This window comes from Prionailurus bengalensis, chromosome A3, assembly GCF_016509475.1.
Source record: "Prionailurus bengalensis isolate Pbe53 chromosome A3, Fcat_Pben_1.1_paternal_pri, whole genome shotgun sequence".
In the NCBI taxonomy this organism is placed as follows: domain Eukaryota; kingdom Metazoa; phylum Chordata; class Mammalia; order Carnivora; family Felidae; genus Prionailurus; species Prionailurus bengalensis.
In genome coordinates this window covers 118,719,518-118,743,066 of record NC_057354.1, presented here as the reverse complement: position 1 = coordinate 118,743,066, position 23,549 = coordinate 118,719,518, and the positions used below count along the sequence as shown (strand labels likewise).

The 23,549-nt window shown below is 49.6% G+C and overlaps 3 protein-coding genes across 6 annotated transcripts in view; 2 read left to right on the top strand and 1 right to left on the bottom strand.

Moving 5' to 3' along the window:
• The first annotated feature begins 141 nt into the window (after nt 1-141).
• On the top strand, nt 142-11,102 carry NRBP1 (nuclear receptor binding protein 1). 2 transcript variants are annotated; one of them, XM_043604262.1, is made up of 19 exons: nt 149-277; nt 3,689-3,918; nt 4,082-4,204; nt 4,395-4,496; nt 4,877-4,966; nt 5,107-5,147; nt 5,514-5,608; nt 6,086-6,109; nt 7,107-7,190; nt 7,380-7,438; nt 7,588-7,686; nt 8,903-9,035; nt 9,217-9,322; nt 9,470-9,520; nt 9,608-9,743; nt 9,946-9,999; nt 10,084-10,147; nt 10,412-10,467; nt 10,552-11,102. In XM_043604262.1, the coding sequence occupies exons 2-19, from the start codon at nt 3,709-3,711 to the stop codon at nt 10,654-10,656; spliced, it is 1,632 nt and encodes a 543-aa protein (XP_043460197.1). In that variant the 5' UTR covers nt 149-277; nt 3,689-3,708; the 3' UTR covers nt 10,657-11,102. The 2 variants fall into 2 exon arrangements, with proteins under 2 accessions (XP_043460198.1, XP_043460197.1); XM_043604263.1 differs by lacking the exon at nt 6,086-6,109 and having other exon boundaries at nt 142-277.
• Nucleotides 11,103-11,206: 104 nt separating this feature from the next.
• KRTCAP3 (keratinocyte associated protein 3) lies at nt 11,207-12,809 on the top strand. Of its 3 annotated transcripts, XM_043604275.1 has the most exons (7): nt 11,207-11,296; nt 11,435-11,619; nt 11,707-11,766; nt 11,937-12,143; nt 12,271-12,405; nt 12,491-12,603; nt 12,724-12,809. In XM_043604275.1, the coding sequence occupies exons 1-6, from the start codon at nt 11,269-11,271 to the stop codon at nt 12,596-12,598; spliced, it is 723 nt and encodes a 240-aa protein (XP_043460210.1). In that variant the 5' UTR covers nt 11,207-11,268; the 3' UTR covers nt 12,599-12,603; nt 12,724-12,809. The 3 variants fall into 3 exon arrangements, 2 of the variants coding, with proteins under 2 accessions (XP_043460210.1, XP_043460209.1); XR_006301083.1 differs by having other exon boundaries at nt 11,215-11,619; nt 12,067-12,143; XM_043604274.1 differs by having other exon boundaries at nt 11,215-11,619.
• A 77-nt stretch (nt 12,810-12,886) lies between these two features.
• IFT172 (intraflagellar transport 172) overlaps nt 12,887-23,549 on the bottom strand; it is a 34,809-nt gene continuing 24,146 nt past the window's right edge. Inside the window, exons 27-48 of the mRNA XM_043604261.1 lie at nt 23,099-23,196; nt 22,793-22,928; nt 22,591-22,707; nt 22,127-22,269; nt 21,218-21,311; nt 21,040-21,104; nt 20,664-20,844; nt 20,317-20,426; nt 20,078-20,207; nt 17,975-18,073; nt 17,698-17,807; nt 17,511-17,574; nt 17,305-17,391; nt 16,898-17,014; nt 15,944-16,054; nt 15,420-15,539; nt 14,815-14,910; nt 14,534-14,593; nt 14,351-14,449; nt 13,874-14,027; nt 13,252-13,343; nt 12,887-13,044 (exon numbers count right to left, since the gene is read on the bottom strand). Coding sequence (XP_043460196.1) covers nt 12,955-13,044; nt 13,252-13,343; nt 13,874-14,027; nt 14,351-14,449; nt 14,534-14,593; nt 14,815-14,910; nt 15,420-15,539; nt 15,944-16,054; nt 16,898-17,014; nt 17,305-17,391; nt 17,511-17,574; nt 17,698-17,807; nt 17,975-18,073; nt 20,078-20,207; nt 20,317-20,426; nt 20,664-20,844; nt 21,040-21,104; nt 21,218-21,311; nt 22,127-22,269; nt 22,591-22,707; nt 22,793-22,928; nt 23,099-23,196 — 2,373 coding nt within the window. The 3' untranslated portion in view covers nt 12,887-12,954. The remainder of the gene's footprint in view (nt 13,045-13,251; nt 13,344-13,873; nt 14,028-14,350; nt 14,450-14,533; nt 14,594-14,814; nt 14,911-15,419; nt 15,540-15,943; nt 16,055-16,897; nt 17,015-17,304; nt 17,392-17,510; nt 17,575-17,697; nt 17,808-17,974; nt 18,074-20,077; nt 20,208-20,316; nt 20,427-20,663; nt 20,845-21,039; nt 21,105-21,217; nt 21,312-22,126; nt 22,270-22,590; nt 22,708-22,792; nt 22,929-23,098; nt 23,197-23,549) is intronic.

Genomic DNA, 23,549 nt, shown 5'->3' with positions numbered 1-23,549 from the left:
CCAAGAGGTCTCGGCCGGACACGGTGAAGAGGAGGAGACCGTGTTGAAGACTGCCTGCGAGCGACCGTCTCCCCAGGGCACCGCCCATCGTGACCGCCTTATCCAATGGAAACCCAACGGCACTGCGGCACCGCCCATCTGTTGGTCGGGACGCCGCGAGGGCGGGGCCCGCAGTTCGGTTGCGCTGCGGAGCGCAGCTGTGAGGGAGTCTCTCTGGTCCGCGGCCCCGAATCCGAGCTGGAGCTGAAGCACAGGCTGCGGGGAGCGGAGTCGGGAGGTGAGCACCGAGGGGAATGAGCGGGAGGGAGGGGTTCGGCGAGAAGGCGGAAGGGTCGGCTTCCGCGGCGCAGGGCGCTGGGACCCCGGCCGGCGGGTGTCTGGAGGCGGCCCTGCTCGGCCGGCGGCCCAGGCCCGGCCCGCGGGAGCCGAGGGACCACCTCGGCCCCACGGCCCCTGCCCGGCCCTCCCAGCCTGCCCTGAGTGGCGGCGACCCGGAATTCTGCCGGCGCGGGGCGCGAGGCCCTAGCGTTCGTGTCGAACTGGGGCTGACGAGAGGCGGGGCCGGCGGCGGGGGCGGGGGCGGGGGCGGCGGTGGCGGGCCCCGCGGCCTGCGGAAGCGCAGCGTCGGGGCCGCGCCTGCTGGCTGAGGCCGGCGCGCCGACTGCGCGGGGGCGTGGCCTGCGCCCCTGACGGCGCCGCGGGGCTGGCCTTTGATGAGGTGGCCGCCGCTGGCTCCGGGGCCTGCGGGACTGCCCCCGCTCCCTTGCGGACAGCGGGCTGGGCGACCTGTTGGAGCGTGAAGCCGTCCCCTGCGCTTGCTTGATGTCTGACGGGACACTCCTGTAGGTCCCAGAGGCCCTTTGGTCTGAACCGGGTGCGGGCAGCCTAGAGGCCTGTGGCCTGAGAGCTTTTGCTGAGGAGTTGAAATGCAGAGGGACTGCAGCCCAATAAATGAAAGTCTCGGAGAGAAACTTTGCGCGACGATCTACCCAACTTGCTCTGAAGTGAACACACTATATTTGTCGGGTGGCTGGAGGTGGCGAGGAGGTTCTCTTTTAGGGGCGTACATGGCCCTTTCCTTCTGTGATCTCTTAAACCTCTGAACGACCCTGAGACAAAACTCCCAGCAAAGATCTCTTCATCAGTAGGGGAAGTGCTGGGGGATTTTGGGCATTATCTTCATTTTGCCTGCTGGGGAAAGATTGGGAAGGGAGAAGACAAGCACATTCCAAGGACATGCCTGTGACTGGTAAAGGTTTGGCTTCTCTTGTGGTGGTCTACTCTCTGTGCCTGGGTCCAGAAATTTCCTTAGAGCCCATTGGCTATATAGGCTTCCTGTATTAGAACTTCACTGGTATTTCCTATTGTAATCTAGCTGGAAATTATACTTAGCTGTTCAGATTCAAGATGCATCCTATAAATGTAGCTGCTCTAGAGAGTAATCCATATGAACTTTATTACCATTTTCTTAGCTACTTTTCAGGGGAACAAAAAGGAAAACAATCTCTAACTTGTTTTCTGGTAGATTACTAAGACATACAGATAGTAGCTTTCTTGGCTGGTTGAATAAAATCTATTGAAAGGCAGGACCTAGAAAATAACAGGGAAAGGAGTACCTGAGTGGTTCAGTTGGTTAAGCATCTGACTCTTGATTTTGGCTCAGGTCATACATGATCTCACGGTTCCTGAGTTTGAGCCCCATGTTGGACTCCACGCTGACAGTGTGGAGCCTGCTTGGGATTCTCTTTCTCCCTCCCCTTCCCCTGCTTATGCTCTTCTTTCTCTCTCTCTCTCTCTCTCTCTCAAAATAACATTAAAAAAAAATAACAGGAAAGAACATCTTGCCAGATTTTCTCTTGTGCTTTGTTGTCCTCTGGTATCGACTAGAATGTCATCTAATAAGAATCCCCTGATTCAGGTTAAACATAGTATAGGTTGAGAGCAGAGATGGGCAGAAGTGGGTATCCAAGAGCTGTAAAATAAGGGCTTTTGAGAGGCTTCTGTATTCTGAACTGACTTAGAGGAGCAAATCTACTTTCCAGGATGTCACTTCTTACTGGAACACCCCCTTGAGCCCAGCACACACAGGTTTCAACTCCTTCCCGCCCTTTGTTTTTAGACACATGGCATAACATTCAGTGACTGTCCTGTGACTGTCTGGACATGTTAGTGATGTTTAACTTTTGAGAATTTTTTTCTTCCGAATAGTCATGTGCCTTGAAAAAAATGTTATATAGTACTTTTTCCTGTAACGGCTGTCATCTTGAGTTATTTGTACTTGAGGGAAAATCTCTGTCAGATCTAGTACCTCAGAGGGTGGAGCCTTTGAGCCATGTGAATGAAATGAAAGCTGGAAGCTTAAAGTCCTAGATCTGTTGTTTTTTTTTTTTTTTAATTTTTTTAAATCTTTATTTATTTTTGAGAGAGAGAGAGCGTGAGTGGGGGAGGAACAGAGAGAGAGAGGGAGACACAGAATTCGAAGCAGGCTCCAGGCTCCGAGCTGTCAGCACAGAGTCCAACGTGGGGCTCAAATCCACGAGCTGTGAGATCATGACCTGAGCCGAAGTTGGACACTTAACCAACTGAGCTACTCAGGTGCCCTGTAGATCTGTTTTTAATTTGTGGCTCCATGAATGTGGGCATCTTATTTATTTTATTCACTATTATATCTCAAGTACCTAGCTCAGTACATGTGACATACGGTAAGTGCTTAATAAACATTTGTTGAATGAGTGAATGAAAAAAAAATGTTGCTAACCAATACCCATTTGCACGCTCACATCACAGGGAAGGTGAAGTCATCAGGGATGAAGTCACTAATCACTGCCAGTCACCTGGCCCAAGGGTAGCCTCAGCATGGACTGGCAGACTTGATCTGTGTATAGAAGGGCTGGATAGTGAATGCCAGAATTAGTTCTAGTGATATAAATCAGCTGAGAGTTTCGGCTAGATAAATTGGGTGAGAGTGCTACAGGTCCAGCACTGATTTAGGGCTAAATCAGTAGAACATTTTGGGGTCTGGAGTCATCTGTTCTGAACAGGGCCCATGTAGGTTAGTTCTTGAACACAGTGGAAATAGGGGCAGGTAAGGATTCAAAGGGAAGGCTATTGGGTGAGTATTGCTGAGAAGGAATGGTGTTCCTGATTTTGGGGCGTTCGTTTGTTCATTTGGACTTTACCAAGGAGGGGGGTTTCATTGTCCTAAATCTTAGGTTGGCCATTCTTGGGTGGGTCATCTTCAACCAAGATAGCTTCCCTTCTCTAGGGGCACCTGGGTGGCTCTTGTTGGTTAAGCATCCAACTCTTGATTTTGGCTCAGGTCATGATCTCACAGTTTATGAATTCAAGCCTCATGTCAGGATCCGAGCTGACAGTATGGAGCCTGCTTGAGACTCTCTTTCCCTCTCTCTCTGCCCCTCCCCAGCTCATGTTTGCACATGCACGTACTCTCTCTCAAAATAAGTAAGTTTTAAAAAACAAAATATTAAAAAAAAAAAGATACTTTCTCTTCTTTAGATTAAGAGAGTAGTTAATGTTTCATTTTTCAGACAGGATTAATTTGATTTTGGATTTAAAAGAAACCTGTTTTTTCTTTTTAACCCCAGATGAGGTTATTAGGATTAAATCTTTATAGATGTATCCTGACCCACTCTACCTTCTCCCTCCAACTTTGCCCCAACCAATGCAGGCCAGAGTGTTCGTTCCAGCATGTCGGAAGGGGAGTCCCAGACAGTAGTCAGCAGTGGCTCAGACCCCAAGGTAGAATCCTCATCATCAGCTCCTGGCCTGACGTCAGTGTCACCTCCTGTGACCTCCACAACCTCAGCTGCTTCCCCAGAGGAAGAAGAAGAAAGTGAAGATGAGTCTGAGATCTTGGAAGAGTCACCATGTGGACGCTGGCAGAAGAGGCGAGAAGAGGTAAGGTGGTGGTAGTGTCATTCTTGTGGGAGTGAATTCTGAGAGGTGAGAAGTGGAAGGGGAAAGTCTCAGAGGGCAGCCCAAACTTTAACAGATATGTGGAGTATTAAAATGGAGGACTTATAAGGAAACTTTAATTATTCCTTTTCATTTGAATTCTCAGGTGAATCAGCGGAATGTACCAGGTATTGACAGTGCATACCTGGCCATGGATACAGAGGAGGGTGTAGAGGTTGTGTGGAATGAGGTCCAGTTCTCTGAGCGCAAGAACTACAAGCTGCAGGAGGTAGGTAGTGCTGAAAGGATGTAGCCTGTAGGATGTGACAATGCACGTGTTAAAGAGGGATTGGTGGTGGGAAGCTGCTGAGGAGGAGAGTACGTTGGGGTTAGATCATTTCTGGGGAGGGATAGGAATGCCTTTTCAGGATTACAGTGATTTATGAACCCTGTCATCTGACTGTCTCCCCTGCTTTCAGGAAAAGGTCCGCGCTGTGTTTGATAATCTGATTCAGTTGGAACATCTCAACATTGTTAAGTTTCACAAGTATTGGGCTGACATTAAAGAGAACAAGGCCAGGGTAAGAACTTTTTCTTGAGTTTACTGCAGAGAGTCTAGCTACGTTTATTGTTCTTTTTACATTTAGAGATGAAAACAAGGTAGTTTTGAAACAAAACTGGAATTAGCTGTTAGGGAGATGAGAGTAGGACATTGCCTACAAACTGTGTCTTTTGTCTTGTTACAGAAGGGGCAGAAATGAGCGAACTTTTGTTTCCTTTCCATAGTTATAATTGTTCATAGTTTTCTTTGTCTTGTTAAATCTAAGGAAGTGGTACCAACAACCATAGGAGGGACACTTAAAACAATAGCCACCACCACCCAGCTTCCAATGGTGTCTGTGTCACCACATAGGGGATCATTTCTACTGTAAGGCCTTATTTGAGTGCTTTGCCTCTCCAGGTCATTTTTATCACAGAATACATGTCATCTGGGAGTCTTAAGCAATTTCTGAAGAAGACCAAAAAGAACCACAAGACTATGAATGAAAAGGTATGGAGGGAGAGCAGACAAAGCTTTAGGCCGGTTTGGGGGTTTTAAAAAGATTATATTAATTATGAAGCTAATCAGGGGAACTGCTTGGAGGGTTAAGACAGGGAATTACTGCTGACCCTTTGATCAAACTGTTCCAGGCTTGGAAACGCTGGTGCACGCAAATCCTCTCTGCCCTTAGGTAAGTAGGATCTGGTTAGTGTTTTTCCCCTATTTCCTGATTTAGTTCCTCCAAACAGATTTTAGGGCACTACTCTGCTGTTCTTTTCTGCCTCTGCCCACTTTTTTTGAGTCATATACTTTCAAGATTAGGCCCCTATGGTCTTTTAAAGGGTCTATCCTAATGCCCTAACCACAAAATATCTCCCACCTCTTTCTCCCAGTGCTTATCTGGCTATTTAACTCATCAGGCATAATGGAGATTCAGAGTGTGGGGATTATCTTTGTGGTGACCAGCAGGAGACCAGGCCCTTGCTCCTCTTAACCCTTGGGTTCCCCCTGCCCTTAATTTCCCAGTGGCCCCTCTAACAGCCCAGTGCCCCCACAGCTACCTGCACTCCTGTGACCCCCCCATCATCCATGGGAACCTGACCTGTGACACCATCTTCATCCAGCACAACGGACTCATCAAGATTGGCTCTGGTGAGGGGAGGGAGAGGTTCTGGGCAGGGGAGCCTCGGGAATTTGGGAACCATGGGGGTAAGATGAAAGGAGTGGGGAGAATAGGGCAAAATTCTGAGGTGTGGGCTGGTGGTAAGAGTTAGGACTTTGCTAGGGGTAATTCACAGGGAGAGGCCAGTCAATTAGGGGGCAGGGTCTAAGACCTTTTTGGAGGGAAGTGGGTTAATTTAGAGATCTTGATAGGTTGGGAAAGGGCAAGAGATGGGTCTAAGATCTGACTTGAGCCCCTGGGGCCAGACCCTACCAAAGGAGGTTCCAGGCTGTGCCTGCTGTGAGTGCTTTCATTTGCCGTGTATCTGTGTGCAGTGTATAACATTTCTGTGTGCCGTGTCTGTGTGCGGTTTGTGTGTCCATTTGTCTGGGGCTTGGCTGCTCCATCGCTCACAACTTTTCTCTGTTTTCCTCCCTCCCGCTTACGGGCTGCTCTGTTCCCAACAGTCTTTCATAGGATTTTTGCTAATGGTGAGAGCTCCCTGTTGCCCCACTTGGGGCTCTGTTTGTGCTCCCTCTGCTCCCCTTTGCGGCTGCCCAGTGCATGCAGTCGTGGGAGCAAGCCCTGTTGCCTATCTCCCCTGCCTACTTATGCCTGCTTGGCTTCTCCCTACCAGCCCTCCACCTGCTTGCCCTTCCATAACTTGCTTGTTTCCTGTGGATTCTGCCTGGCTGGCCACTTATGTCCTGGATTCTTATTCCCCTTCATCATCAGGCTGGTTCCCTGAATCATACTGTGCTCCCAGACTCTCTGTGATTTGTAGTCATTGTTTATGACCTGAGTGAGTCCAAACTGGGCCCGGCCCTGGTTCCTCGTTCAGCCCTGTGACAGCAATGTTGAAGAATAAGGGAGTAGAGCAGGAGTCTAAAATTTTGGTAGATCAAAAGTGAGACTGATTCAAGGGTATTGGTTCAACTATGAGCTGTTTTTGAGTTTCAGTCAGCAAAGGTGGGGAAGAAGGAGGTTGTCTAGTTGGTTGTTTGTTAACCCTTCTTATTCTTCTTTATCCAAGTTTCTGTATCCAAGGTCTGTAATTGTTGCAGATTAGGAAGAACTGTCTGGGTCTTTATGCTGTTTTGCAGGGTGGCTGAAAGAACTAGACCAAACATATTCATGTGTTCAGGGATTAGATATTCCTGAGCTTTGGGGAAGGTGAACAGGACACAAGCAAAAGTGTTACTTTAGCCTTTATTGCTCTTTCGCCAGCTTCCCCTATATACTCGTTAGTTTAGTGTGGAGTGTTCGTTGGTTCAGAATTCAGGACTTTAAATGAGAAGCGATAGACCTGAGAAAGGCGAAGTAGGTGGTATTCATGTTTAGTCTGTGGTTCATGATGGGAAAGGGACAGTTTTGTGCCTTGAGGGTTAGAGACTTCAGGAGAGAATTTGGCTTTTGGGGACCTCTCTCTGGAGTGAGACTATGCTTTGTTGATGGTGGTCAGATTGTGGGTATCTCCCCTACTCCCAGTGGCTCCTGACACTATCAACAATCATGTGAAGACTTGTCGGGAAGAGCAGAAGAATCTACACTTCTTTGCACCAGAGTACGGAGGTAAGGCATCTCAGTTTTCTCTGCCCTCTCCCTGTTCCCCATGTTTCCCACATTATAACCTGAGGTACAGAGGTAACATAACAAACTTCCAGTCCTTCTCTGCTGGCATACAAAAAGTTTTTAAAAGGTATTTCTGCCACTCCCTACCCCCATCCTTTGATTCACCAGAACCTTCTCTGTTTTCCCTAGAAGTCACTAATGTGACAACGGCAGTAGACATCTACTCCTTTGGCATGTGTGCACTGGAGGTGAGGAAACCACAAGCAGTGGTGATGGAAAGGGATCAAATTAGAAGACAGAAGGGGGAGATGGAGGGATGACAAGTAAGTTCTTGAGGGAGTGATTCTGGAGCGCTGAAGTTCTGAAGTTTCTACTTCTCTGTTCCCCCTCGCTGCAGATGGCAGTGTTGGAGATTCAGGGCAATGGAGAGTCCTCATATGTGCCACAAGAAGCTATCAGCAGTGCCATCCAGCTTCTAGAAGACCCATTACAGAGGGTAAGAATCTTCTGGATCACTCCCTCCTTAACAGACTTTGAAACGTCTTCACGTTTTTATTTCCTTTTAGTTACTGGTAATATTTTTTTTTCTAAGAACAAGAGAACAGAAAGCAGAAAGGACAGGCAAAAGCAGTGGATGTTTCCCTAGGTGGTGCCTACTTTGTTTTTTGTATACACACACACACAGGTTAGGGGTTTAAGATGGGTAGCACTGGGGGTAAAGGTTGTGTGGTAAAGGTCATGTGTTAATTTAGGTGTGTCTGCCTAGAAGTAAACTAACTTAATGTTACCTCAGGTAATTGGTATATGTTCTTCAGACAACCATCTTGATATTTTTAAACAAATTGATCAGTTTTAATTAAATCCATTATCTGGGGTTTATATTTATATAGTTTTAGGTAGGGAAAGTGCCCTAAAAAAACAAGCTAAGGTTTAAAGGGTATAAAGTTATGAATCAGTAGATGGAGTATAGTAAGTAGAGGTTGGACAGGAACGTCCAAAGGATAGTTTGTAAATTATTAGATAGTGTGACAGGAAGACTAGTGTGAAGTCCTGAGGCTAGTGTGGATTGAATTTCTAGTTCAGCGTTAGGTTGGGGCATTCAAGTAACAGATTAGGTATATGACCTTGCTGGCTTTTAAGTTTCTAAGTAGGAAAAGCAGGTTAATTGTCATAGGACCTACAGGAGGTGGGAAGGAGGGGTGAGGCTTGGGGAAAACCAGTGAATTTAATAGATGATTATAGGAGACAAAGGAAATTGTAGGGTTGGGGAATAAAGGAATTTAATAAATGATTAATGAATTTAATAAATATAGGAGATAAGGAAATTGTAGGGCTGGGAAATAAAAAGATGGTGAATATTGTTGATCACAACAGAGAAGGTAACTTTGGTGAGAGTTGAGGAGCGTGTGGGCTAATAAAGCAGAGAAGTAGAAAATAAGGGAAAAGAATTCATAAGTTTGAATAGTAAAAGAAGTTTGCGGTTGGGGAACAGAAAAATAATTAAAACCAAAAAAAACAGTGAACAATAGCTTTCATGTTAATACCTTAGAGTTTTCAAAGCCCTTTCATATACATTTAATAGTTTGCCCCCTTAGTCCGTGCAAACCACCTAGTATGTACAAAGTCTGTGCTAAGTATAGTGAGTGAGATAAAGATGAACCCAGTGGACTGGTTGCCAGATGTCTGTTCTACTTCCTTGTTCCTTTTTCTAGGAGTTCATTCAAAAGTGCCTGCATTCTGAGCCTGCTCGCAGACCAACAGCCAGAGAACTTCTGTTCCACCCAGCACTGTTTGAAGTGCCCTCGCTCAAACTCCTTGCTGCCCACTGCATTGTGGGACACCAGCGTGAGTCCCCTTGGCCCTGCTAGGAATTTTCTTCCCATCTGGAGCCTTAATAACTATCACGAGCATGCTCTTTTCTCTTCCACTTCCAAAAGAATTCTTTATCCCCCCAGGACCCCTGTGCCTTTCTATGACATTAATCTGACTATCCTTCTGTAACTTCCCATTTCTTTATGCCCTCCAGACATGATCCCAGAGAATGCTCTGGAGGAGATCACCAAAAACATGGATACCAGTGCTGTACTGGCTGAAATCCCTGCAGGACCAGGAAGAGAACCAGTTCAGACTTTGTGAGTAACTAACTGAGAGGGTCTGAAAGGGACAGATTGGTCACTACAACCCTGAGGGTTGTCAACTGTCCATTCTTTGGTAATTGTTGAATCTGCTATTTTGCTTATTTCCTTCCTTTCACCTGCTTTCTCTCTTTTCTCTTGCAGGTACTCTCAGTCACCAGCTCTGGAATTGGATAAATTCCTTGAAGATGTCAGGTGAGAGGAAAGGCTTGCTTGAGGAAGCGGGGGTGGCTGTCCTGGGGCATTCACAGAGCCCATGTGACCTGTCTGATCTCCCTCCAGGAATGGGATCTACCCTCTGACAGCCTTTGGGCTACCTAGGCCCCAGCAGCCACAGCAGGAGGAGGTGACATCACCTGTTGTGCCCCCCTCTGTCAAGACTCCAACACCTGAACCAGCTGAGGTGGAGACCCGCAAGGTGGGGCTTTGTGGGTGTGGATGTCTCCATGGTCATGGTAGAAGGGAGAGAGGACATGTCAAATAAGGCTTTGTCCTTTAGAGAAAAGAAGGTGTTTCTGTCTTAGCAGGCTTGTCCTGTGGACTGGAAAGCCTTCCAGCTGTTGGGGGCTTTTTATTGACTGGTGTCTACTATAGGGACCCTCTCTGTGCCCTCTCTCTAGGTGGTGCTGATGCAGTGCAACATCGAGTCAGTGGAGGAGGGAGTCAAACACCATGTAAGGCTCAGGGCCAGGGCTGCATAGGGCTGGGTGGTCAGGAGGTGAAGAGGAGCCTCATTTTTTGACTGTCCTGTTTTTCAGCTGACGCTTCTTCTGAAGCTGGAGGACAAACTCAACCGGCACCTGAGCTGTGACCTGATGCCAAGTGAGTGTCTTCTTTCCTTCAGATGATGAGAGTCTGTGAGCCTCATCCGTGAGAAACCTTCATGGGGGTGGGGAAGGTTACAGGGCAGTAACACATGGGCGCTCAGAACGAATATCTTAAATAGCTCCTAATACTAGAGGGTGGATCTGACACCATTGCTTTGTGGTGTTCTTTCCCAGCCGGGGTAACCCAACTGGGGCTGTTGGAAGGGCTCTGGGCCCCTTGCTCCCACACTGTGCTCACCCTCTCCCGTTTCTCTGTCAGATGAGAACATCCCTGAGTTGGCAGCTGAGCTGGTGCAGCTGGGCTTCATTAGCGAGGTGAGGTTTCTGCCTTCAGCTGCTCTGGCTGCCTCCATTCTTCTCTCCTCTCTCGCCCTGTCTCACCGAGCTCTTCTCTCCCAGGCTGACCAGAGCCGACTGACTTCTCTGCTAGAGGAGACCCTGAACAAGTTCAATTTTGCCAGGAACAGCACCCTCAACTCAGCCGCTGTCACCGTCTCCTCTTAGAGCTCACTCGGGCCAGGCCCCTGATCAGAGCTGTGGCCGTCGCTAGATGTGCAACAGCCTTTCTGCCCCTTCCCCCCAGTCAGTATTACCCTGTGAAGCCCCTTCTCTCCTTTATTATTCAGGAGGGCTTTGGGGCTCCCTGGTTCTGAGCATCACCCTCCCCCTTCCCCCCTCTTCCTCCCCTCTGCACTTTGTTTACTTGTTTTGCACAGACGTGGGCCTGGGCCTTCTCAGCAGCCGCCTTCTAGTTGGGGGCTAGTAGCTGATCTGCCGGCTCCCGCCCAGCCTGTGTGGAAGGAGGCCCACGGGCACTGGGGGAGCTGAATTCTACAATCCCGCTGGGGCGGACGGGGCGGGAGAGAAGGGTGGTGCTGCAGTGGTGGCCCTGGGGGGCCATTCGATTCGCCTCAGTTGCTGCTGTAATAAAAGTCTACTTTTTGCTACAAGCGTCGTGTGTGTGTGCGCCTTCCCCGCTAGGGGGAGCGAGCTCGGAGCCCCGCCCGGGGCGTGGGGTTGGGCCTCCAGGTGGCAGCCGGGCGGAACTGGTAGGGAGAGCGAGGGAGGGGCCGGGGCCAGGTAGAGCTGCCCTGCGGCGGGGCGAGGAGGGCCGAGATGAGGTGCTGCCGCCTCTGCAGATTCGGTAACTTCCGGCCCCGGTCTCGTTCCCCTGCGTCCGCCGACGACCCTTCCTACAGCCCCCCCCCGTTCACGGGGCGGCCACGAGGGCCCCTCCGGTTCCTTTCCCGGCTCAAGCCTGCCCCTCCCCCGTGCTTTGCAGACGCGGCCCGCGGCCCCCGGCGGCTAATGCGCGTGGGCCTGGCGCTGATCCTGGTGGGCCACGTGAACCTGCTCCTGGGGGCCGTGCTGCACGGCACCGTCCTGCGACACGTGGCCAATCCCCGCGGCGCCGTCACCCCGGAGTACACCACGGCCAATGTCATCTCCGTGGGCTCGGGGCTGCTGGTGAGCGCGGCGGGGGGCGGGGCCGCGGCTGTGAGGGAGAGGGGCGGGGCGGAGAGAGGCGCGGGCCTCAGGCATTGTATCTTCCAGAGTGTTTCCGTGGGACTTGTGGCCCTCTTGGCATCCAGGAACCTTCTGCGCCCAAGACTGGTGAGGGGATTTTTGGAGCTTTCATGAGGTCTTGAGTCAGGGAAATGAGGACCTGACTCAGCTTCACCTTCAGGTGGGAGGAGGAGCCTCAAATAGAGAAACCAAGGTGTCTTAGCAGTGGGAGAGTCCGCCACTCACAGCTGCTCACCCTGATCTTCTGCCCCTGCCAGCACTGGGCTCTCCTGGCACTAGCTCTGGTGAACCTCCTCTTGTCTGCTGCCTGCTCCCTGGGCATCCTCCTTGCTGTGTCACTCACTGTGGCCAACGGTGGCCGCCGTCTTATTGCTGACTGCCATCCAGGGCTGCTGGATCCTTTGCTACCGATGGACAAGGGGTCTGGACGCACTGACTGCCCGTTTGACCCTACAAGAATCTATGTGAGTGCATGTTTTTTTCAGCCTTTTTGCAGTCTCCAGGGCCTTGGTCCTGCCTTTTCAACAACCCCTACTTGCCACTCCTGCCCTGCTCCCTCTCAGTTCCCCACCCTCCCTCTTCACCTTTTAGGATACAGCCTTGGCTCTCTGGATCCCTTCTTTGGTCATGTCTGCAGGAGAGGCTGCTCTATCTGGTTACTGCTGTGTGGCTGCACTCACCTTACGTGGGGTTGGGCCCTGCAGGAAGGAAGGGCTTCAGGAGCAGGTAAGGAAGAAGAACAGGAAGGGCTCATTCAAAACAGACTGCCTGTAATTCAGGGCAGGAGTACTAACTCCATCCTCCCCTATAGCTGGAGCAACTGACAGAGCTTGAACTTCCTAAGTGTAAAAGACAGGAAAATGAACAGCTACTGGATCAAAATCAAGAAATCCAGGCATCACAGAAAAGCTGGGCTTAGGACAGGTAATCTATGGAGACTGTGGCCTGGGAAGGCGTGGAGGCAGGGAACCACTCTTAGAACTGGGTCATGTCCCCTGCCAGGCTGCTTGCCCTCTGACCCAGGTTCTCCCTTCTGCAGAACAGGTGCTGATCCAGAGATTCAGTACACAAGGTTTTCCACCTCCCCAGGATGACATAAACAGTTATAATAAAATAACTCTTTTCTTCTACTTGATTATGGTTCCTTTTGGGGGTTAAAGGGCAATGGGCTGATATTGGGGATGACCTTGATTGAAGAACACAATGGTTTGGTCTGTTATCTACAAGTCTTTAATGAGGGAGAGAACCCAATAACTCTTCGTTGAATTCTATCAGTTACTGAAAGGAAAAGCTGGTGCTAGGTAACCCTCCACACCACTGACTAATGAATTTCAGCACATCCTGGCACACTGGGCTGTGGGAGGTCTGTGGACAAACAGAAGAACAGGAGAGGAACTCAGTGCTAAGAAAAAGCATTCCTTCTATAAGGAAAATCAACCCTATCTTAGTATGGGGAGCAGAGTTCAGGGTTGCACCTGCCTTGTTGACATTCCCACCCACCCTTCTAGTGGTTTCTTATTTTCCTTCAGTGCTATTCTCCCTGCCCCGACCCTTCAAGTCTCCCTCTCTAACCTTGATCGCCATAAGGAACTTATTCCAGTTGTCCTTGTTAGCTGCCTTCCCTGGCCGCTTAAATTCAATTTTGTTCCTCAGAATGGGGTATCCTGTGGGGGAAGAAAAAAAGATGAACTGGCATTTGAGGGGGAAAACAAAGAACAATTTAGGAGCAGGAAGTAGAATGTTCGTGGCACCTGGCTGGCTCAATTGGTTGAGCATCTGAGTCTTGATTTTGGTCCAGGTCATGACTTAAGGGTCATGGGGTCGAGCCCCATGTCAGGCTCCATGCTGGCCATGGAGCCTGCTTAAGATTCTCTTTCTCCCTCTCCCTCTGCTCTTCTCCCCTGTGCATACTCTCTCTCAAAGGAAAAAAAAAAAGTTCTGCCTCCTTTACTGAATCACAGTAAAACGTTTTTTTATTTTTTATTTTTATTTTTTAACATTTATTCATTTTTTGAAAGACAGAAAGAGACAGAGCACGAGCAGGGGAGGGGCAGAGAGAGGGAGACAAAGAATCCGAAGCAGGCTCCAGGCTCTGAGCTGTCAGCACAGAGTCTGGGAAAACACTTTCTTGAACCTGCTGTTTGCCCCTCCTTTCCACCCACCACAGAACGTTGGGTGCTGTAGGGTTCTGTACCTGTAATGAGGCAGGGTAGTGCCCGAACTCCAGTGCTCGCCGCCACCAGGGAAGCCTCATAGGCACCGCGCTCATCCCGAGGCAGAACCTGCTCCAGCCGCTGGTCCATTGAGACTGTGAGTACCCAGTCTCGAACCTCTTCTCTCTGAGCCTCCTGGGAAGGACAGGGAGCAGCAGCCTCCTCAGCACCAGCTTCCACAGCAGGCAAGTGGAAGGCGGCGAGTTTTACTAAGCTGCTGTCCTGTGCATCATTTTTTACCCATACATGATCCTCCTTGGATGGCGTTCATGATCACCACCTTAGTTTTTTTTCTCTGCTTCTACTTTCGTTGGAGGAACAGTGAGGGCAGAAGCCCTTCCAAAGATGTTGCTAACTCATGGCCATTTTAAAGGTTAGGAGGGCCAAAATAAAGTGTCCTCCATTCACAACGTCCTAATACCAGTGAGGCCTCCCATTCTCCAATCTTGTGCCCTTACCGGTACGTGCTGCTTGGCTGGGAGTGGCACCTCAAAGGGAATGTCTGTATCCTGAAAGTCACAGTGGTCAAGGGCATCCAGAGTCCCTTCTTCGATTGCCTGTGGAAGAGTGGGCAGCCATGAGATAGACACAACTTGTGACAGGCAAAACTTCCCACCCTCTGGGCACAACTTTATGCTCACATCAGTCAGATCCAGAAAGCGGTTGAGGAAGATGAATGCCATGTTCTCCCAGCCAACTGCCTGCAACAGAGGAAAGTTGCAGGTGGGAGCCAGCAGCTGGGCTTGGATGCTGCTTTTCCAGGATGCAGGGGGAGGAATTCGGGAAGTCACAGGAAAGCGATATCCTCCATAACATCAGCCCCACCCTCAGCTTTGCTCTACCAGAGCACACGGGATAGTCTACCTTCCTTCCTTTTGATTTCCTTAATTCCTCCGCCACACCCTTCCTTGTCCCAGCTCACCTTGGTAGCAATGCCAGCTTCATAGAAGGCCTTGTCTGCAGGTAGTAATTGGGTGTGGCGTAAGAGTGAAACAGAAAGCTGGGCAGCCACAGTTTCCTACAGAGTAAAGTCAAAGCATTATGATCCTGGTATGGAAGGGACTGAGCTACCAGGCCAGTGATCTTATAACTAAGGCAGAACCAGAACCAGAAAACCAACAATCCGTATTAAATTGGTCTGGATCTCAAGTGGTTCTGGGTCTTAGTTTTTTTTCATATGCACAAGAGAACTGGGCCTAGATTATTTCTATTATTCAAGTACACACAATAAATATACAATATACTATCATGAGTAGGCCAAAGGTATGTGTATATTGTAAGAGATCAACACAGAAGTTGTGGGATTTGAATGTTTAAGCATAATGAAGGTGGAACTGTGTGGGTAGAGCCCTGAGAAGGTCAAAGGAGGAGTCAGGAAGAAAACCATCTCAGCAAGGGTTAAAGATTTCTTTAAACAAGAGAAAGTAGGAAAGAAGTGGATCAAGCTTGAGAATCCAGAATTTGAATTCATTCAACTTCATACATCTAAAGATGTGTCCATAAGACTGGGCGCTACCCCCATCTCACCAGCTGTTTGACACTCTGGGCTGCCGAACGAGTGGCATAGTAGTGAGCAATCAGCAGCATCGTCTCAAACTCCTCATGGGCTGGAGAATTTGCCTCACTAGACTTCACCAGGTTTTCACACTAGAGTAGGAAGACAGCACAGCCTGGGTCAGGGGTCAGAGGAGTGCCAGAGCCACCTGGACAAAGGTGTAGGCCATCTGAAGGTAAAGGTATATGTTATTTATTTATTTTTTATAAATTTTTTTAACGTTTATTTTTGAGAGAGAAAGCCAGAGTGTGGGCGGGGGAGGGGCAGAGAGAGAGGGAGACACAGTATCTGAAGCAGGCTCCAGGCTCTGAGCTGTCAGCACAGAGCCCGACGCAGGGCTCGAACTCACGGACTGCAAGAACATGATCTGAGCCGAAGTCGGTCGCTTAACCGACTGAGCCACCCAGGAGCCCCTAAAGGTATATGTTATAAAAGACGTGAGGACAGGGACAGGCAGAGTGGTTTTTTCACTCTGTTGTGGACCTGACTTCCTCACCAAGTTGAAGAGCACATCCCGAAGATCAGCCCAGTTGTGATAGGCCTCAGCACTGTTGGTCCCTGGTGAGCTCACCATGTCCGTGAAGATCCTTTTGTAGATGTTGAAATTCTAGAGGTAATGGGGAAAGGAGAGCTGAGTGAGAAGGGGTAACTAGAAGAGAAAGTACACATGGGCCCAAAAAGGAAACCAGGCTTTAAGTGTGTGGGGGGGAGCGGGGGAGGAGCTAGGGGACAGTGATGAAGAAAGTGTCGATCATTTTCAGAGAAAAGAAGAACAAGAAAATGACTTTCTTACCAATTGGTGCTTTGAGTGTGGGCAAACAGGTGAATGTGAATGCAGTCACGGTGTTAATGGGCTGATATTCTAGAGAGCTGGGATGCTCAGACAGGAGAGCAATGTTTAGTCTCTTTAGGAAGTTAATGAGGCCCCAGAGGTGTGTCCAGGATTCATCTCTGGAAGACTGTTCCTGCATTAGCTAATAGTATGAGGATGCTGTTGAATGCTTCCTCAGATGGTAAATCCTGCGAGGCTGTACATTTCAGAAGAGGCTGGTGGGAGAAGGGGGGCTGTCTCTGGGCCTGATGCTTTCAAGTTTGTTTGTTTGTTTGTTTGTTTGTTTTAATGTTTATTTTTGAAAGAGACAGAGACAGCATGCAAGTGGGTTAGGGGCAGAGAGAGAGGGAGACACAGAATCCGAAGCGAGCTCCAGGTTCCGAGCTGTCAGCACAGAGCCCGATGTGGGGCTCGAACTCACAAGCTGTGAGATCATGACCTGAGCCAAAGTCGGGGCGCTCAACCCCTCAACCGACTGAGCCACCCAGGCGCCCCAAGGGCATGACGCTCTCTTAAAAGAATCCTTTGAGAAGACCATTCCTAAGGGAATGGGTGGTTCTGAGGAGAAGGTAACAACTTCCTTGAGGGGAACATTCACCCCAAGAAGCAGGCGGGTACCTGTGGGTTAGCAGGGGCTCCGTGCTGCACATACAGGGCCAGTGCCTGGCCATAGTCACCCTCTCGGATCAGGTGAGTCGCATACAAAGCCACATACTTGTGCAGAATCTTGTAGTTCTGTCCCGGGGATGGAGGAAAAGCATGGGGAAGTTGGGATCAGTAAGAGCAGGCAGTGAGGGTGGGGTGGTAACTTGAGGCCGTGGATTTGTTTAGGAGGCCAAGGCATATGCAAGCCAGGCCCAGCTAGGCCTCTGACCCCAGTTTCAAGAGTGTGGAAGACTGACTCTCTGATGCTGGTTAGGGATCTCTGGGGTTGGGCTTTGGAGGAATTAAGAGAGAGACAGCTCTGGGCAAGTGGAGCCAAGGGAAATGTCTAGAAGGGCTGGGGATGGGAGAAAGAGCAGTACCTGCTTGGTGGCCGTTTCAATGCACTTGTCCCATTGGCCCTGCTCCACATACAGGTCCAAAGCAGCTACCACATCCACACCCACCAGCTAGGGATCAGTGGAAAAGACAGAGTTAAGAGGCCAGATGACATGAGTGGGGAAAGGAGGGAGAGAATCTCTTGAGTCTCCATGCATTCTCCCTCTTGCTAACTCTCTGCCAGTCTCACCGAGTCCACTTTGCCCTGGTTCTTGAGGAACTCTTTATAATGCTCGTCCACATAGTCTTCGTACCTGTGAAGATGTGCAGAGATCTAGCACTGCACGGTCCCGGGATGCACACCCTTCCCATGAGAACTTCCTCTCTTTACAAAAGGAAGTAAAAGAATTTCCCAGTAGAAGGGGTCAGAAGCTTACCGGGGATCTAACTCCTTGGCCACACGCTTGGCCTTGTTCCACTCCTCACCCTCAATGAAAGCATCGATCGCTTCCTTGACTAAGTCCAAGTTCAGATAGAGCTCTGCAGCCTGCACAGTGGGGAAAATGGAGCTCGGAGACCAGCTTTCTCCTCTGTTTCTGAGGAACTGCATGGGACACTGCCAGGAGCCCACCTCACACACCCTCCTGGGTGTGGCTGGTACTGTTCCACCCCTCTCTGTGGAATCTACTTCTTCAGTCCCAGCACTCTACTTACTGCACTGTACTTCCTGATTCCAGTCAGCTGGGGTCCCACAGCCCGAACTACTTCCAGACTGCGCTGAGGAGGCAGAAACTTGATGGCGAGTTCAGCTGCCTGAGCGGTTGAACGGAAGATGACAATGGGTAGGAGAGACAAATACTGCTGGGCGCCCTCAGCCTGATCTGTTTTTTCCTTCCAGTTGTCGACGGTCTCTCTAGCACTCGCCTTCACCTTCTACCCTCCTGGGCAAAGCCTGTCTCACGGTCCATCAGAGCCTTTAAATGACCATCAGTGGACCTATTTGTTCCTCTCAGCTCCTGCTCTGTCACATACTCCCTTTGATGTCTGAGGTCACTGCATTTGGTCCTGCCATGTCTGACAAACTGGTTTCTCGAGTTCTTTGTCACAAACAGAATCTTGGTGGTGCAGGTATAGCGAAAGAAGGAATTCTGCAACTGTTTGTGCTGGGCTTTTCTAAGACTCAGTTTCTTCACCCATAAGAGTGATGGTTGGTCCAGATTTGTATTGTCCAGAACAGAAGCCACTAGTCACATGTGGCTAGTCCCAACTTAGATGTGCTATCAGCTTAAATACACACTGGGTTTCAAAGACTTAGTATGAAAGAAGGAATGTAAAATATCTCAATAAATTGAGATAAATAAATATCAATAATATAAGCAATCAATAAAATATTGAGTTGAAAGGAGTTTAATGTTGAAATGAGTTTAGATATATTTGGTTAGGTAAAATATAATTATTTTCTTGTATTTCTTTTTACTTGAGTATGGCTACTAGGAAATTTTTTTTTTTTTAAACTTTATTCACTTTTGAGAGACAGAGTGAGCATGAGCGGGGGAGGGGCAGAGAGAGAGGGGGACACAGAATCCAAAGCAGGCTACAGGCTCTGAGCATTTGGAACAGAGCCTGACGCAGGGCTTGAACCCACAAACCATGAGATCATGACCTGGGCCGAAGTCAGATGCTCAACCAACTGAGCCACCCAGGCGCCCCGGCTACTAGGAAATTTTAAATTTACATGTGTGATTTACCTTTGTGACTTGCATTTTATTTCTATTGGACAGTGATGCTCTAGATGATCGTGGAGACACCTTCCAACCCTAAAACTCAGTAATTCCACAAATCCGAGCGTTCTATACGTTTACTCTATTTCCACTGTGATGCTGACGTCCTCACCAGATTTTAATTTCCATGTACATAGTCCAGTTTTAGCTACAGTCTATGCTAATCCTCCTGGTCTTTCCCCCACCTATATATGCCTCACTTCACCTGCCAAACCCTTCAAAACTTAAAGTGCCCCATCCAGGAAGCTAATTTGCAGAAGGTATAGCCGTGCACAGATGCCAATAAACAATGCTCCAGGGTAAAATATAGCAGATGCTTAATAAACACTTGCTGGTTAAATCTGCTAAATTTTGCATAACCAACCATCAGTCCTTTCTACTCCCCCCGCCTCCCCCCGCCTCCCCCCGCCAACGTCTAGGGGCTATTCAATTACAAGTCCTCAGAAACCAGAGGGAAATTCTGCAGGAGAATCATCACACCAATTTTATTTAGGAAGCTGAATCAATCTACCCCATTCACAACTCTGAATCTACGATGCATCATTTAAAACTTCACATGTACCCCAATTTCTAAGATATTAAAATGCAATTATATATGTTTTAGAGTTGATGAAACATACTGGTTTGACTTAATCTGCTAGATGCTTCTCTTCAGGAGCTGCTGGGTAGAGGAGGAGCCTCTGCTTTCTTCATGGCCTCCATCCTCCCTCACAGAGCCTACCTGACCCCTCCCAGCCCAGAGGTCCCATCCTTCTCTGAACCCCAACTTGGATCGCACCCTTTAAGTCTTCACTGAGATACACAATTGAGCCGCGTTAGTCTGACTTCCCCAATTTCTGGCCATTAGGGTTCTGCCTTAGAACCCCCCCCTTTTACAGCTTTCATTGCTCTAGCATCTCAGAAGCACTCAGTAGATCTCTGCTGCTTGAGTAAAAACGAAAGACACAGAAGGAGAAAGAGGAATGTCCGAGGGGGAATGCTGAGTGTGAGGGCGGCCCGGGAAACGGAAGGCCAGGAAGGGTGTAGTAGGTCTTACCTTCATCCAGCACTTTTCCATCAGGCTGCTGCTTCCTGAGTCCCGCACCTTGAGGTAGCAGTCGACGGCACGGCTATACTCTCCAGCCTGTTCCCACTGTCGAGCTTGTTCCACTAGCCCCTCCATACCCCTGATGAGATGAGAATACACATGACCAGGAACAGGACAGGCAGTGTGGCCTATCCTGTGCATACTGTGTGACCCACCCTGCCAACACTTGCTGCCTCCCGCCTTCATACCTGGCCCCCTTCTTGGTAGCTTCCCGCTCATACTCTTCCTGCAGAGCCTCCAGCTGGCCCGGCACATAATCCTTGCAGATCCGCAGGGCATCGCTCCATAATCCAGCCTCCTGCTCAGATTTCCAGGTATCAGGGAAGCAGAGGCAGGCATGACAGCTTCCCACTGCCACACAGGTGCTATGGGCCACTGATCCCTGGGTCCTTGGACCTCTCTTCTCCTTCTTGTCTCCTTCTTCCTCCCCAGTGCTAACTTCCTGGATCTCTCCTAGTAGCAGGGGTCGTTGTAGTACTCTCTGGGCTCTCATACCCTCTCCCCTTCCCTCATGGCTCTGAATCCAGTGCCCCACCTTATAAAAATTGAGGGCCAGGCCCGGTCTCTGGGCCCGAAGCAGCAGCCCTTCTGCTTTCTGAAAGTCCTTCTCCTCCAAGGCCCCCCGGGCCTGCCCCACGAGCACCTCGGCGACGCTGTCTGGATCGTGGGCCTCGGCCACACGCTGTGCTGCCTCCCAATCCTGGTTATGGACAAACCTGCTCCCAGATGAGGACACAGGAGAGGCTAAGTGTAGGACTGAGACCTCAACAGTGGGAGGCAAACAGCCATGTCACTGAGGGGAGGATAGAAGATTTATCGGTACGCAGTTCAGAGGAAGGTGAAGGGGACCATGCAAGGTCCTGGGACTGCGCCTGGGAGGTCAGGATTAAAGAATTTATGGGGTAACTCACATGAGAACTGCTTCCTTGGGTTTACCAGCCCTGATGAATTCAGCTTCAGCCTCTTCAAATTTACCCTGTAGGGACAGAAGGGCAGCTGTACATGATGAGAAGCAGATTGGCATCACAGGCAGCCACGAGAGGGGAGGAGGTCAGGGTCAAAAGCAATGGAGAGGGATCACATCCATACCTCATCCTCCAGGTACATAGCATATCGGAGATGAATCTCAGGGGTTTTGTGCTTGAGGGCCAGCCGAGAGAGTTCAAAAGCAAATTCAAAGGAGCTGAAATGGAAGGTGCAAATAAGGTCTGTCTACTCAGTACTTCATTTTATAAGAGAAGAAGACAAACAGGGCAAGAGAAAACAGAAAGGGCAAGGATGGAGGGAGGAAAAAGGACAAATGAAGAAAGGTAATCCATATGAAGTGATAGAGAAGCACAGAGAAATGTAAAGGAAGATGTGGATCAGGAGACACTTGGAAAAGCCTGTGTGTCCCGAGACCAGCTGATGTTAGGAGCACGGGTCCGGCACGAGGCAGGGGACAGGAGTGAGCTTCACAGCACAACAGCTGCCAGGGTAGCAAGGGCTCCTCGTTCTCCCACCACATCCTCCCGAGCCACAACTTCATTAGCAGAAAAACAGTCTCTCAAGAATGAGTTAAGACGATCCTCAGCAATCTGATTTGATACAGGATTATTACTGGTCTTCCGTAACATTTGCTTAAGAAAAGCGTTTTGCATTTAATAGAATCATACTTCCATTCCTCAAGTAAAGTACTGGTTTAGTGCACTTTAGCTTTAAAAGCTTTTCTCTCTGGGGCACCTGGCTGGCTCAGAGAGTAGAGTGAGAGACTCTTGATCTCGGGGTTGTGAGACTGAGCCCCATGTTTAGAACAGTTAAACAAATGCTCATCTGAGCCCCCAAGAAATAGGAGCAGAGCTACTAATTCATTCTTGCCTCTCCATCAAGTTCTACCAAGGATCTCTTCGCTCTTGCCTCAGTTTTTAGAAATGCTTCTCAGTTATACAACAACTTTTCTTGTCTATACAGAGGATCTGACTGGAATGGGGCCAGTGGAGAGAAGACTTAGGGCCTCACCAGTTGTCAGCAGCGTGGTCAATAGCAGCTTCCAGGAGTCCCAGCTTATTAAGCAGTCTAACTGCAGACTCTCCTCCCAGGCTCTTTGCCCACAGATAGGCCACGTGTTTGTGGGCATTAGTGCCTCCATGAGCCTTGGCCACCTGTGAAGCAAAGCCACTTGGCAATCCTCCCATGCAGGGACACATGGCTGCTCCCTTCTCACCTCTGACCTGACTTCAGCTTTGACAAGGATCAAGTATTTCTACTAGAACAGCAGGGAGAGGACTAAGTTTCAGGGTCTATTAACCTGCTTAGGGTCCAAGGATGAGTTTTAGGTAGTCTACAAACCCTTCATATTACATGTGAAATTTTGCCAACAGGTGTGGACATTTTTCAAAGATACCCACTACTAGTTCAGAATTAGTCACCTGAGAGTGGGAAAGAGGGGTGGCCATATCCCCAGTGTGAACTGGACTCCTTACCCGGTAGGCCTCCTCCCAAAGCCCATTGGAGCGGTACATGTTCACTGTTGCCTTCCACTCCTGAGCCTCGAGGTAGTGATACTCAGCCTCCTGCAGTCGGCCTTCAGCCTCCAGCTCCTGGGGAAAGGTAGGTCAGGATGGAGAGAGGGGGCCATGGAGCCTGTTTGGGGGAGATATGGGCAGAGACAAGAGAAGGGCTCACCTTGCCCAGGTGGAGGTGTGTGTCACTGAGGAGATCTGGGTGGTGCTTCCCTACCAGGCGGATCATATCATCATACAACTTGTGCTTTTTGAACATGGTGATGGCAAGATCAGGCTCTTCCACTGTCACGTAGAGCCTGGGGATGGGAGATACACCTGGGGCCTCCTAGACCCAGATTCCTGCCGCCAGAGTCATTCCTAAGAGACCCTGTCACTGCCTTCTAGGCAGAGGGCACTTATCCTCAGACACCTTCCTCCCTGCAGCCCTGAAGCCTCCTCCCACACCCGCTCTGGGGCTGCAGCTCACCTTTCGGCCTCACGGTACTTGCCCTGCTTCTCCATCTCCTGAGCCTGGGTGATGTACAGCACTGACACGTCTTCTGGTCTCATGCACTTCATCGCCAGCTGTGCAGACACACAGAGCCAGAGTAGCCTCTGGTGCCAGTTTCCAAGGGAAGCAGAGGGATATGCAGAGCAGCCCGGGAAGCCGGACTCTGGGGCAACGAGTCTTCTCAGGAACTCTGAATTTTCCCAACAACCACAGGAGTTTGGTTACTGTTGCTTTCCTAGTCATTCCAGGGAACTCCAAGTCCATAAGGAGCAAAGTAAGAACTATATTCTGCTCAGGCAGAAGGGTCAGAGATGCCCTGTGCTGAGGGCATCCATCCCCATTCCCATATTCCCACTGTATCCACCGGGTTCAGAAAACAGATGCGAAACAAAGTCGTATCTGTGACCAGGGCTTGGGGAGTGGTGTT

Bases quoted from the DNA above. Each gene is read 5' to 3' on its own strand.
- NRBP1 (XM_043604262.1), top strand. From the start codon at position 3,709: ATGTCGGAAGGGGAGTCCCAGACAGTAGTCAGCAGTGGCTCAGACCCC. The intron at 7,439-7,587 runs GTGAGGAAACCA...CCCTCGCTGCAG, and splicing joins TTGGCATGTGTGCACTGGAG to ATGGCAGTGTTGGAGATTCA. The intron at 10,468-10,551 runs GTGAGGTTTCTG...CTTCTCTCCCAG, and splicing joins AGCTGGGCTTCATTAGCGAG to GCTGACCAGAGCCGACTGAC.
- KRTCAP3 (XM_043604274.1), top strand. From the start codon at position 11,269: ATGAGGTGCTGCCGCCTCTGCAGATTCGGTAACTTCCGGCCCCGGTCT. The intron at 11,767-11,936 runs GTGAGGGGATTT...TGCCCCTGCCAG, and splicing joins ACCTTCTGCGCCCAAGACTG to CACTGGGCTCTCCTGGCACT. The intron at 12,406-12,490 runs GTAAGGAAGAAG...CCTCCCCTATAG, and splicing joins AGGAAGGGCTTCAGGAGCAG to CTGGAGCAACTGACAGAGCT.